The sequence below is a fragment of the Triticum urartu genome, chromosome 3 (genome assembly GCF_003073215.2).
Source record: "Triticum urartu cultivar G1812 chromosome 3, Tu2.1, whole genome shotgun sequence".
NCBI classification, from domain to species: domain Eukaryota; kingdom Viridiplantae; phylum Streptophyta; class Magnoliopsida; order Poales; family Poaceae; genus Triticum; species Triticum urartu.
Genome location: NC_053024.1, coordinates 1,090,530 through 1,105,644, shown reverse-complemented (window position 1 = coordinate 1,105,644; position 15,115 = coordinate 1,090,530). Strand labels below are relative to the sequence as shown.

Here is a 15,115-nt window from a genome sequence, read left to right as displayed (position 1 = left end):
CTACAAGACCTTGTTAGCACGAGACCGAACGGTCTATATCCGATGGTCCATAATTTTGGTGCACCAAGCACGGTGGCTACCAAATCCTCACTCTTACCGAGTTCGGAAGAAGGCCACCGAATTAAATACTACTCCCTCCATAAACAATTATATGACGTTCTAACTCTTTTCTAATTGGGATGCATATAGGCGCATTTTAGCGAATTTGTTAACTCATTCAATCAGTATGTAGTCCATATTGAACTATCTAAAATGTCTTATATATATTTGTTTACGGATGGAGTACTGTGTTAAAAGTAATTAACAACCTGCTTGCTGGCTTGCTTGCCTCTCACTTTGGCAACAGAGAACTAGCTAGCTAGCTAGACCACAAGAACAGTTCATGTAACATTGAGTCTTTGATCTCTCAAGATAATAAAATCAAAAGGATATATAAATTTAATAGAAGGGCTAAAAGTCATAATCCCAGTAGCCTGATCGATCAAAATTTCTCCCATGGGCACTATGCAGCCTTGGCGCACGTCGTCGTGATCGATGCATGGCAAGTAGGGTCACTTTATTTCTGCTTGCCACTAGCTGACCTGCTCGCCGATAAGGTCGAGGCCGACGACGAGGAAGGTGACGCCCTGGAAGAGCAGGAAGTAGAAGTGCAGCCCCTGCGCCGAGAGCAGGCTGCGTGTCGCCGCGATGAGGAGGAGGAAGGCCAGTGCCAGCTCCTTCTTGAAGATCCTGTTGGGAGGCTTGGCCTTACTGGTCTTCTTGATCGCGGCTGCCAGTGATGTGACCTCCTCTGCCTCGGCCTTGAGTTGCAGGTCCTTGTTGTCAAGTTGGTGTGTCTTGGCCCATGCCTCCAGCCCAGCCTCGGACACTCCGCGGACGAGCCTGGGGGCGGGCCTGGTGGCGGTGTCGGTCTGCTCCGCCATCGCGAAGATGTCGGACTCGGAGGAGGTCCTGCCGGCCTTCTTCGTGACGACCCACTCGTAGGAGCTGCCCAGCTGGAACAGCCCCGACACCATGGCGTTGAACTTGGTCACGGACATGGTGTTCTCGAAAAGGAGGTATGGGATGACAAAGGGGAAGGACTTGGGCGCCGGCAGGATGTTGAGCACCGACATGATCATGGGCACGTAGCAGATGACCCAGATCGGCAGCTCCGCCTCGGGCACGAACATGGTGAGCGGCAGGATGACGCAGAAGAGCGTGAAGGAGTAGAAGGGCAGGATGAGCTTCCTGAGGAGGAAGAAGAGCATCACCAGGTTGGCCTTCTTCCACAACGGGATCTGCATGCAATAAAATAAACATACAAGGACCTAGTCAGCAGCAGATCTCTATGCAAGTGTGACTACTAATTAATCAATAAAATCACCTTGGACTTGATGATGGCCGGGAGGCAGAGGCGGAAGAGCTGCATGGGGCCAGAGTGCCACCGGTGCTGCTGCTTCCGGTAGGCCTGGTACGACTCCGGCAGCTCACAGAGCACCTACAAAAAATACAAGTATATTGGCTTCATACTTTTTTTAACGTAGCTAGCTAGATTGCATCCGATATAGAGTAGTACAGTATAATTTACCTTAACATCGTTGAGGTAGATGAACTTCCATCCCTGTAGATGGGCGCGCACGGCGATGTCCATGTCCTCCACGGTGGTGCGCTCCATCCAACCGCCCGAGTCCTCGAGGGCCTCGATGCGCCACACACCCGCGGTGCCATTGAAGCCGAAGAAGTTTAGGTAGATGCCGTTGACCTGCTGCTCGACCTCGAAATGGAAGCACAGATTGATGTTCTGCAGCCGGGTCAGCAGGTTCTCGTCCTTGTTCACGAAGCTCCAACGCGCCTGCACCAGCCCAAGCTCCGGGTTCCCCTACAAACAAATATCATTCCATCATTCCATCTACACATGTAAATTCAAAGCGAATTTATTTGTAGTTCTACAAGTAGTATGTGCTAGACTAGCAAAGTAGTGATCTAAAACGTCTTATATTTGTTTACAGATGTACTACTAGCTAGGTCAACAGCCAAATCTGAGATCGATCCATGTGGACTTAGATGCGTGAGCGTAAAAGTTAGTCCAGCTAGCTAGGTAGTAGATCTCTCTTTTATCATGCCTGTCGACGGAGTTAACGTTAAGCAATGCATAGATAGTCGAGTTAATTAGTGCACCTTGAAGTGTGGGACTGTGAGCTTTAGGAAATCTGGGTTGGGCTGGAAGTCGGCGTCGAAGATGGCGACGAACTCGTAGTCCTTGACGTACTCGCAGCTCATGGCGGACTTGAGGTTGCCGGCCTTGTACCCTGTACGCGACAGCCGGTGGCGGTAGATGATGTTCACTCCCCTCTGGTTCCACTTGGTCACCTCCGCCCTGATGAGCATCTGGCACGTCTCGTCGTCCGAGTCGTCCAGCACCTGCACCAGCATGCGATCCCGCGGCCAGTCGATCTGGCACACGTGTGAGATCGACGTCTCGTACACCTGCACATCAGTTTCATTAAAACGTAAGTATCAAAAAATGTAGCATCAAGCAGATATAAAGCATGCATGCATGATGCACGTACCTCTTTCTCGTTACACATGGGCATCTGCAGAAGGACCATGGGGAAGTAGGCGCCGAGGTCATCGCCGTCCTCGAGGTCATCGTCATCAGCGTATTTGTTGCCACGTTTCTTGGTGGCGACGAGGCCGGGTTTGATGCCGCGGACCTTGATCCAGAAGCAGCCGAGGCAGAGGAGGATGCGGTCGATGGACTGCACCATGAAGAGGACGATGCAGAAGCCGGAGAGCTTCTCTATGGCCCAAGCAATGTAGTCGATGCGGAAGGCGAGCCACGCCACGTAGGCGCGGTGGAGCCACCCCTGGATCTCCTGCTGCTCCGGCATGCGGAGGCCGTCCGGCAGGTGGCGGAGGTTCTCCGGCAGGTGTCGGAGGTTCTCCGGCAGGTGGCGGAGGTGCTCCGGCAGGTTCTGCAGGTGCTCGGGGAGCTGCCGGAGGTAGTGCTCCGGCAGGTCCCGAGGGAAGTAGTGCCACCCTTTGAGGTAGGCCGCCGTCTCGAAGGCGAGCATGGCGAGCGAGAGGAGCAGGAACGCGCGGAGGAAGCCGAGCATGTGGCGGCCACGCCCCGAGGCCTCGGCGTCGGGCTCCGCGTCGGCGTCCCGGCTCCGGCGGACGCGCCGGTTGACGGCGCCCAGGAGGCCCCAGAAGCCGCCGGCGAGCCACGCGACGCAGCCGACGGCGCGGTGCGCGCGCAGGAGGAGCACCCACTTGAACTGCTTGGCGTTCTTGCTACGCCGCGCCTTCTCGGAGCTGTCCATGCCGGGGCCGTCGATCTCCACCAGCGAGTAGGGGTTGTCCATCTTGACCACCACCGGCGTGCCATGCTCCTCCTTGTCGCCCCACCACGACGACGCCATGGCTGCTTGCTCAGATCACTCCAACGAGTAAAGCGTAGCTTGCTTGCTCGATGGATGGATCGATCAGTCAGCTCAGTCAGTGCGTGAGCACGTTGGTAACTGTGCTGATGGATCGGGAAGCCAAGCCCAGGTTAGTGATACGATGTGTTCTTGGAAGCGCAGCTGCTAAGCTCGGTTCCAACAACACAGCATGTGAGGTAGGTTGCTTCACCCCACGGCACCGCCTCCGTCTTGGCCCCTGATCCAAGATCTTGGATTCTTGCCTCTCGGAATGATACACTTACTACTCACCTATGTCTATATATGAGCATAGTACATTTAGTTTCTACGAATTTGTCGCAAGATTACAATCTAGCTGAGGAAATATCGATGAACAAACACACTGTGCAGTGCACAAGTAACGTACCTTGTAACCTGATGAGATAACAAACTGTGGCCGTGCTTCAGCTCACTTGAGTGTCTAGATCCGCTCACTTGAGTGGCTAGCTTTTAGAGATACAGTGGAGCTGTAGTACTGAGCAGAGTGTAACCAACCAACTTGAGTGGCTACTGCTGTACCACAAGCTCCAGATCGACTCCAGACTCCAGAGTGAGGCTTCCGGTAGGCAGCCCACTTGGAGGGTTTTATAGACCTTGCCAAGTTTGAGATGCAACACTCATTAACAAGTACATCAGCCAGCGCACACAAAATAAATTACTACTGTAATTAAAAAAATGTCAAAAAATTACTTGATCACATTTGAGTCTAAAAATGTTATGTGTTTTTTATAATTTGTTGCAATTACTAAGATATTTTGCGCATATATGGCTAGCACCCGGGTGCACCAAGTTCCCTTCCGTACATCAGCTCCCTTTTTTTTAACATAGTATACGTAGTAGCATAGCTCCACAGCGCGTACGTACTAGCTTAGAGTTGACCTGATTGCGGCATTAAATTCAAGTATGGTGGTGTGATCTTGACTTCAAAACTTCAAGTGTGGAACCAGGGAATCTGCCCGGCATCGTGTGCGTCGATCGATCGACTCCATGTGGGGTCTTTAAATGCATTGGGAATCTGGAGCCTGCGCTGATCATGTGTACACACTACTACTATAGTACCACTCTGCTAATTGAGCTCACTCTCTGAATTTAGCCGTTCAGGGACAGCTAATTTCCCTTTAGTATTCACATTAAGAAGCTTCCTTGGAATTTGCTGCTCTTCTTTTTTCTGCCAAGGGAATCCTTGGAATTTGTCGGTGTCATGTGTTCTCCTTCATGGGCTGCTCTTTGTCGGCAAGCTAGGCTCGAGTCGATCCAATCATGGTTAGCTCAGGCTTACTACTCCCTAGATCACAAAATAGGATTCCGTCCCACTTTATAAATAAATAAAACGAAGCCGACACATTACAGGGGTGGAGATTTTTTTTAGGCAGGGACAGTGGAGGGTTTAGTGACAAAACCCCGGACGAACAGTCTATCAGATACAAGGAACTAGGAAGAACAACTAATCAAGTCTACCAACAAACAATCGCACAAAAAAAAAGGTGCAAAGTGAAGCGCTGCTTGACTTCATCATAGTAACTGCGACGCCCAAGAGAGGAACATGGTCTAACCATGAGGAAAACGTCTACCTATTTCGTGCTTCAAAAAGGATAGACCGTAGTGGCATCATCCATCCTTCGACAAGAGGTGATATGTTTTGAATATATCTATAACTTTCGCTAGTGTAATCATCCGTTGACACGGGTGATATTGCACCGCGGTCCACTGGCTAAAATTATTTATGAATTTTACCGCTACGTATGCTACACAAAGAAGACAAGAGGGTAAGAGATGAACACAATAGAGACAGCAAAGCGCTGCAACATGAGAGAACAGGAAACGACAGAGGATCTAATGATCGTGAATTGATAGAACCGAATTGCCATTATGATCTTCACTACAACCACACTTTGCAGTGTCTAATAGTATCACTCTAGGAGTGAGTGTCGGCCCGACAGGAAGAGCCCAACAAAAGTAGCACAATGGATACTGGCTTTTGATATTAGCAGCAAAAGGATTTCCATGATTGTTTCTGTGAAAAGTACTCGAATAGTAAAATTAAGTATGTTTGCTGGTCTTAATAATATTTTACCCTCCCTTATACTATAGGTAGAGAGCTTAGTAAAACCAGCCTCCCACATTCACTGGATCTTCTAGGCCGTTCGATCTGATTTACCAGGTGATGCAGTCCTTTCAATTTTCTCCCTGATTGACGCCGGCCATTGGATATTTCGACAATCAACATGACATGTCAGATATGTTCACTAATGGCACAGGTTGGGCAATTCGATGGTTCGGTTGGGGGTACTGTCATTTCACAGCATGGCTGCCAGCCGAATAACGCTGGGATAGAGTGTGTCTATTCTTCCCTCCTCTCCTCACCCTCACCCTCACCCCTTCGCTCCCCACTCCCCTAAACCTAGCACCTCTTCTACGTCGCCTGACTGGATGCATGCACACACTTTCTGTCCTGTATATAATCCTGACAATGCTACATGAGTAGGAATGTAGTGGCAATCGTATCCACCAAACGGTGCGGGTGGGAGTACGCACAAGGAATTATACAGGTTCAGGCCCACTTCGGTGGAGGTAATAACCTACTATCATGGTGCCCTTAGCTCTCGGCCTAAGATACAAGGCGTGAATGTTTTACCTTTAGCATCATGCTCCTCTCCCGGGTTATATAGAGTGCACTAGGAGGGGGTATGTAACGAGTTGATATTAATGCTATCTATGGCCTCAGGTGTGGCCGACTATTCCTTGGAAGTTACTACTGGTAACTACCATATTTAACTAGATTATTCCATCTTTGGGTAACCGGTGTCTTAAAAACATCATGGTTGAGAGGTACCCTAGGTAGCCGGCCGACTGCTGGATCTTGTCTATCGGGCGGCTCAGGATCCGACTGTAGGGACTTAGCCAATTCCTGAGCCATCCTCTTTTAACTTGATGGGTTGACGACGACATCTCATGGCCCATGGTCTTTCTTGGCCCAATCGATGGACCATGGGCTTCTGGTGGGTCGTTCGTGTACTTGGCCCTACTGAACTCTTTGTGCAACGAACACTTTCCTAGATTTCCATTATGCTTGCAGGTATCATGGTTAATTTGAGTATACATAATTGCTCTATTGAACTCTTTGTGCAGCAAACACTACGTCCTCATATTTTATTGCCGCGAAATCCGCTGATAATTATTTCTTGGATTCAACAAGGATCCGAAAGAAAGAGTACACCAACATCAAGAAGCTCTCTTTGAGTATACGCTCAAGGGAGGAAGCATAAAAAATGGATGTGTATAGTATGACAGAAATGGCTTGATATCTTTTGGCCACAAAACCAACTTATGTTGCATGCAACAACTAGAAAACAGTGTGACAGATGCCTACTACAAAATCCTCCACATGTACGCCTAGTTACGGGAGCAAGACAAATATTTTTTAGCACGAAAATCCCTTTCCGTTCTTTCTTTTCTCAAAGAACAATCAACATGGACCAAAGAAATTCACACCACAATTAATGGAGAGCTAGATGAATGTAGACATCATGACTCATTATTGTATTTCTCAAATGAAATTTAAAGATGGTAAGCCTATCACTTTTATACTTGTAACCTGGCGCACTCTTGGTTGATTAACAATCCGGCACTGCATAGTAAATATGAAAGACCAACAAAAAGGCAGTGTTTTAGCTTAACACCCAACTCAAGAATCTTTTAATTTTGTATTTTCGTAGTTACCAAGATTACCCTTTTTTGTACTTCTGTGCCGGTTCATAATAATAGACTAATTGTGAGCCTAGTTAGTTGCAGTGGGTCTAAAAAAATAGTTGCAGTGGGTCTTCACATTTCTTTTTTTGAAAACCCCACCATATATTAATTAAATTATAACATTCATACAATCATCGATTACAAAACTTGCCACACAGGGCGGATGGTATTAAAAAGAATATCGTCAGACCTATTATCAAAACTGAACTTAGCAATCTCGTAAGCCAGCATATTGGCCCTCCTGTTAATCTTGACCATCTTTATACCCACCATTTGCCTAGAGACATTCAACACCTCCTTCTTTAGATCCACCAGAGTTGACCTGTCAACACACTCTTTTCCAAACACAGAAGCCACAAAATAGCAGTTAGTTTCTAAAATGATGGGCTTGTCAAGAGTGATACCAATATACAAGCCGGATAGGGTCGCTCTTAGTTCCGCTTCCTCGACGCTATGGCAAGCTCCAATGTAGTCCCAACAGGAGATGATAACTTGTCCATAATGGTCTCTAATGACCACCCCCACGCTCGCAGCTTTGATGGCCTCCACAAAACTCGCGTCGACATTAATCTTGAAAAAACCAAAGGTGGGAGGCTTCCAGGAGACATTCGTCTCCATATTAGTGGAGAGAAATGTGGTGTTCACATTTCTATATTTATTTCATCTGTATACATGTTAATTAATTAGGAACTTCTTTTTCTGGAGCTATAATACATATGGATATGATTTACTCTCTATATATGTTAACTAATTAGCAATTTCTTTTATTGGAGCTATAATACATACGGATAAGATTTACTAGAAATGTGAAGACCACATTTTTACTAGAAATGTGAAGACCACATTCGAGGAATAATGTGGTCTTCACATTTCTAGTAAATCATATCCGTATGTATTGTAGCTCCAGAAAAAGAAGCGCCTAATATACCAGGGAATCTAAGTCAGTAAGAAGCAAAAGCGCTAAATAAGAAGCAACAACAAATCAAATCAAATACATGAATAGAGATTTGGCAAACCTTTGATTTTTCCAGCCTTTACTGGCATACGCTTCAAGAAAAGTTTTCTGAAAATTTTTCTGATTCAAAAAGTATCTAATTTCCTTACAAATTTTCGAGAACTCCATCAGATGGCGGCCAGAAACTATATTCTTGTAATAAAAACGAAGAAGGCGGCTTCGGCGACTTGTCTTCCGTCGGGAGCAGTCACAACAGAATTGGTATCTTAGCACCTACATCAAGTACATAAGCTATAAGTAACATTTTTTTTGAATAAAAAGGTAGATCGCTTTCTATACCTATAATCAACATTATTGGATGTAACAAGTGATCACATATATGCAACTTATCAAACACTGATAGTAGCTAAATCTGCATCTACAAAATATCTTGTTTTGAAGTCAGTAGAGTACATTCATTCCATTACCAATACAATCTGTGTGTCATACTAAGTTATCACAACACGGTACAAGCCTAAGGCCGATACACATCTATATATATCAAAAGCAGCTGGCACAGGGTGAGTAGAGGATCATGAACATGGCCGTCCAGCTGCAGCTATATGGTTCTGACAGGTTAGAGTAAAGAACGAAGGCGATGGGTCGAGGAGATGGAAAGGCTGCTGGCTGATTGGCTGGTGCACAAGTGTGTGCTGTGCACCCACTGAGACGGAATGCAATGCCCATCAGTCCCAAAAAGAAGGAAAAGCCCCAATGAGTTTAGCGTCGGAGATGGTGATGATCTGCCGCTGCCCAGATATCCGGCAATGGTCTGTCGCACTTCCTCACGCGGACCGAGTGTCGTGAGCGGAAACTGAAAATTAAAGATACGAGGTGCGCGGCGCTGGTCCCTCCCCTTGGTAGGTGATGTGAGTGGCAGCCGTTTGGGGAAACTATGAGAATGTGTATGTTTTAGGAGGTGGCGTATGGCAAGTGTGGCTGACATTTTCGGGCGATTGAGCTCTGAAGTCTGAAGTACTAGTACTGGCAGGTTTTTTCCTTCATTAGAAAGACCAAAAATTGTTTTTTTCTTTTCTTCACTAAAAGTTGTACGGAGCAGCATTTTATGTACACCATTATTAAGGTTTTAGAGATAGATTGTGGAAGAGTAGCGCATCAGTTCTGGACACGGATTTTTGGCTCCCGGGAGCATATATATGCTCCCTAATGAACAGTAAAAACAAAATATGTACTAATTAAATTTTATTTTTTTTGATTTTTTGGTAGATATTCATAATAGTGTAGCAAGTGTAACATTTAGCGTTCAACTTGTTTTTTTTTGCACAGGTCAAAATGCTTAAGTTTTTCCCCTGAAAATTTGCATGTACCATTAGGGTGTGACGATGAACACATCTATATTTTTCTATTTTTTTGGACATCTGTAAAAATCTAATTTTCGCACGGAGGAGCATGTGCTCCCTAGAGCAAAAATGGATTTTCCGATCAGTTCCTTGTTTATCTTGTGATAATAAAGCAGATTCATTGTCTCTCTTGGAGCACTTGATTGGTTATTCAACATTTTCGCCAGTCCAGTACTTTATTATTTTCCTATGGAGTCTATATGTCTCAATATATTAATCAAGCATAAGAGAACTGCCTGATTATTACAAAAAAAAGGAATTGAAACCCATTACAACAAGCTCAAACCGTTGTCACGAGACTTGACCAGCAGCATCGACCAACCTAGTGTAATACCCCAATCGGAGCAACGGAATCGACGATCCAGAGTAGGTGAGAGGAGCACAAGGGATAGGGGGGTGAGCCTGGAGAAGGGGTTGAGATTACAGACGAATGGTTGAGGATACAGGAAGTGGTTTACACATGCATGTCTCGCTCGGCCAACAGGCTGGCTCTTTAACCCCCTCGACGCACATGGGAACGTATCCAGTGCACCAGTGCTTGTGGTGCTACCTGTGCACCAGACCTCATAGTACATTTTAAAATGTTCCAAAAAAATGTTAAAAAAACTGAGCACATTCACACATCATCAATATTTGTGGTCACAAAATTTCATATCAAAATTCAAAATATCACCCGAGATACAAAAATGACAAATGTGCTTCAACGTGATAATGGGCCACATATGAAGTCTAACATATATTACATAGCATACAGTGTTAGATTGTCATTTTTATATCTCGAGCAATGTTGTGAATTTTAATTTGAAATTTTTCGACAAAAACCATTGATGTTGTATGAATTTACTCAATTTTCTTCACATTTTTAGAACTTTCTAAAATGTGTTACAGTGGTCTGATGCACCGGTAGCACCACAAGCACCGGTGCACCAGATATTTCCCCCGATGCACACACTAGCAAGGTGGGCCCCGCTTGTCAAGCGTGTCAAGTCACACTATCAAGGGGATGGTCAGGTGTGACATTCTCCCTTCCTTAAGCGCTGGCCTCCTCTTCCCATGTCGGAGCTATTGGATAACGCCGCCGAAGCACGTTGTAATCCTCTAGAGTTGCTGTGTCGGGGGAGCCAAGTTACCACTGGACCTTGAGCTGCACAACCGGCACCTCACCATGTTTCATCATGCGCCTGTCGAGGATCTTGAAGTATACAGGGCACTTTTTTTCGTCACTACAAAGCACAATTTTTTTCCTTCATTAAAAGAATTACAAGCAGCATTTTACGTACATTATTATTAAAATTTTAGAGATAGATTGCCACATGTACCATGTGGTAGAGTAGTCGATCGGTTCTTTGTTTCTCTTCTAATAAAAAAATACATTTCATTGTTTGTTTATCTTGCAGGAGTTGATTGGTTATTCGTCATTTTCACTAGTCAAGTAATGTATTCTCTTTTGAATGGAGTCTATATGTCTCAATCAATTAATCAGGCAGAAGATAATTCCTTGATTACTATTGACAAAATGAGTGAAATTCATTACAACAAGTTCAAACCGTTGACATGAAACATGAAATGCATCATCGACCAACCTAGATAACTTGACACCCACACACACACACCATCGAAGACTACTGCGGACTAGTTCATGCATCGATTGCCATTCTGAGAAAGTGTGGGCTCATCTCTCACATGACTTCCGAGAGCCAGCAATGCCTTGAAGAACAAAATGATGTCATCAGGGAAAATGAGGTGGGACATACGAAGGTTCCCTCCTAAATTTAATTGGAGTGGTTCTTCCACTAGCAATTTCATGTACCAATGCTCTGGAAAAACCATCCGGAATGAGCAAGCTCAGCGGATCAACTTCGCGCAAGCTTCCCATGGGATCTGACTGACTACACGCTGGTCATCACCAGAGAGATTCACTTTTGGCAAAAGCCAAACTTAGTCGATACACATTCGAGTATATGCCAGGCGATGCGATTGGATCTAACTTATATGCACAATGAATGTTTTGTGGAATGTTGCTAAATTGCACTAAAGTAGCTAACTTGACACCCCCCCCCCCACACACACACACCATCTAAGACTATTCCGAGCTAGTTCATGCATCGATTACTGTCACTGTACAAAAGTAGGGGCACTCCTTTGTGTCCCTTTACTTGTGCACGGGCAGTCGGAGCCGTGCGCCACGACCACACTAAGCAGGGCAGAGGAGGGGAGCCGGAGAGGAACCAAAGCACAAGATGGCCAAGGCAACACCAAGACCAGGAACACAAAGAGCAAAGGGGGCAAGGTGGACTTCCCCGGCAAGACCCTTGCCGGGGCGGCCTCCGTGGCCCCGGCAAGAGCCTTGCCGGGGCAACTTGCCCAACACCAGCGAAGTGAGCAGCCCTTGAGCCCAAAGGTTCCGAACGCCATCAACAACTACTTTGGGACCGGGGCTCGGGAGGCACCTCCGTGGCACTAGTAGAAAAAGGGTCAAATGTGAGACACATTAGTCCCGGTTTGTAAAAGAACCGGCACTAATGTGTCCATTAGTGCCGGTTCCAACGGCTAGGCGGGAGGAGCTCTTTAGTACGGGTACGTAGCGAAGCTTTAGCACCGGTTCGTGCCACGAACCAGTACTAATGAAAGTGGTGGCAGGATGTAGTCAGAGTGGGGCCCCTCCAACACCTTTAGTACCGGTTCGTGGCACGAACCAGTACTAAAGGTCGTCCTATATAAACCCTTCGTCCACCAGCACTCTGTTCTTCCCCCTTTCCCTCTCCCTCTTCTCTGTTCTTCCCTTCTTCCTCTCGAGTTCATCACAAAATTTGCCCCAGATTTGTCAAGATTTGCAGGCCCCCATCCATTCAAATGATCACAAAGGTTAGCAACTTTGTCCTTTCATCTCTCATTGCTAGATTAGCTCTTGCATTGGTTTATATAGTGATTAATTGTGGGTTTTAGTAATTTGGGAGGAATTATATGTGGTAGTATTTGATTTATATGCAAATTGAGGTCAAAATAACACTTAGTTTGCATATATAGGTGTGGTTTACTTAGTGCCTTCTAAATCGCCGTCGTAACCACCGTCGATCGCCCGCACCGTCCCGTCACCGGCACCACCTTGTGGTGAGCCTCTTGTTCATGAAATTTTATATAAAAGATTGATGTTTGTGTTATTTGGATATATAGTTACTCGTATAATTATCTTACCCGTACGTTGTTTGTTATACGTAGTGCCATGGTTTTGATATCCGTCCCCGTCGGCCCTCGTCGTTGTTATGATTCGGATGTGGTATATTCTCTTTTAAAACTATTTGTTGCATTTCGTGTTTATGACAAATTATGCCCATCAAGTTGACATAGATATTTTTATCTAGGAGGTATGTGAACCGGAAATTCCAACCGACCCTATTGTCGAGAGGTTAAATTTAGTTGAAAGAGAAAACGAGTATTTGAAACAAAAATTGAAAAGAATTGAGGGGAAGAAGATGGAATTGGAGTTGCATGTTGCCGATGTTGTCGATGATCACAAGATCAAGATGGAGAAAATGGGCTTGAAGATTAGAAAGATTAGAAAATATGCCATTGATAGTGAGGCTTGGTATCATTATGCTGTTGGATCAATTGTTACCTTAGTTGTGATCTTGATTGCATTTGTTGTTGCATTTAAATGCTTTAGCTAGAGAGTTATTTGTTTGTTGCATTTAAGTGTTATATGAACTTTATGTATGAACTTGTATTAATTTGGTGTTTTTGGTGCTGTGTATTGAAGATGAGCCGACAATGGATGTACGATGACCGATGCTCTCCCGAGTTCATTAATGGCGTGCAAACTTTTCTGCTTGCGGCTGAGGCAAACAAGCGGGCAGATGGTTAAGTCTATGAGGAGTTTGATATTTACAGAGAAAGTCGACCCCTAAAAATGAAGTTCTTCGACTGAAGACTTTGATATTCTGAAGACTTCCTGAAGACTTTGAAAGTGAAGAAATTGGTGTGACCTTGAAGACTTGGTATTCATTCGAGGAACATGATGCGTGAAGACCTTTGTTTTCGTAGTTTCATTTTCTCTTTCTTGAGTCATAGGAAACACCGTACTGTTAAAGGGGGTCGAGGAAATACTAAGGAGAAAATGTCCATGTGATGCTCAACTCAAAATCCTACACCTACCAATCCCTTCGAGTGTAGGCATTGGAAATCTCATACAGTTCAGTCAATTTCTTCAGTGACAGAGACGCAGTTCTTCTGTTCACTGAGGAATTTGTTCTGACTGAGGAGTTAGGAATTTTCCAGTGCGAATTGCCTACACAGTGAGGAACATGATAGCCCTGAGGAATTTGTACCTCAAATTTCCGACCGTTGTTGTGCTACGCGCCAGCTGCCCCAAAATATCTTATCCATCCAATGGTCATATCATTGAAGGGCATTTATGTCTTATCATGTCGGGCTGCTCCCTAGGCTATAAATAGCTGCCCCGTACAACCACTAGCTGGTTGGCTGCTCCGAGAGAAACTGACACTTGTCATTTGAGAGCATCCCATCCTCTGAGGACTTTGAGCGAAAATCATCAAGTGAGGAAAATCCAAAAAAACCCAAACCCAAACACCTACAAACCCAAAGTGATTGAGCATCACTGAAGAGATTGATCCTGCGTGGATCCGACGCTTGTTACCTTTGAAGACTGTGCTTCTTCCAGACGGTTAGGCGTCATGGTCTAGAGCATCCAAGAGGAATTGTGGATCGCCGAGTGACCGAGTTTGTGAAGGTTCGGAAGTCACCTGAAGACTTACCACGAGTGATTGGGCGAGGACTGTGTGTCCTTAGTTCAAGGAGAATATGGTGAGGACTTGGTGTCCCAAACTGCATGCTTAGGACTGGGTGTCCGGGACTGTGTGTCCTCAAGTTTAAATACTCAGCCGCTCCAACCAGATGTACAACTGAGACATCAGTTGGAACTGGTCTACCAAATCATTGTCTTCACCAAGCCAACTGGTTCTATTTCCTCAACACTTTCATTTCCTCATTACTGTGTTGTGTGTTTGTTCATATCTGTGCTTGAAGACTTTGACTGAAGACTTACTCAATTTCCTCAGTTCAATTTCTTCAGTCTGTTTGTCTTCATCTTGTGCTATCCTGTGTTTACACTTTCTGTACTCTGTGTTTGTCTTCATTTCATCATGATGACCATGCATGTATTCTGCTATGTTTACTTCTGAGTACTTATTCCGCTGCTAGTAGTTCTTCGCTAAGGAATTTCCTCACTAGCAAATTACTCAGTGAAGAATTTCATAAAAATCGCCTATTCACCCCCCCTCTAGTTGATATAACGCACTTTCACCGCTTAATTAAGACATGCAAACATGTGTGCATGCAGATTTCACTGGATCTTGTGTATCATTAAAGTTGATGAAGGAACACTTGAAATACTGGACTCACTACTAAAAAAACTGACTACAACATCTTGTTTGGGATAGTCAACAGGTAATTTCAATCATTATTAACTATATATCTCGGCGTATTTAGTTCGTCATTTCCTGATATGAACTATTTAATAACCCCTTTATTCATTTTCTTTGTCGGCGGGC

At 45.2% G+C, this 15,115-nt stretch overlaps 1 protein-coding gene across 1 annotated transcript; it reads right to left on the bottom strand.

Annotated features, from left to right (window-relative positions):
• Positions 1-316: 316 nt before the first annotated feature.
• Positions 317-4,007, bottom strand: LOC125542234 (probable xyloglucan glycosyltransferase 3). The gene is made up of 6 exons (XM_048705187.1): positions 3,811-4,007; positions 2,553-3,701; positions 2,161-2,469; positions 1,571-1,861; positions 1,367-1,480; positions 317-1,280 (listed from the first exon to the last, which is right to left on the bottom strand). The coding sequence occupies exons 2-6, from the start codon at positions 3,402-3,404 to the stop codon at positions 573-575; spliced, it is 2,274 nt and encodes a 757-aa protein (XP_048561144.1). The 5' UTR covers positions 3,405-3,701; positions 3,811-4,007; the 3' UTR covers positions 317-572.
• Between the last annotated feature and the right edge of the window lie 11,108 nt (positions 4,008-15,115).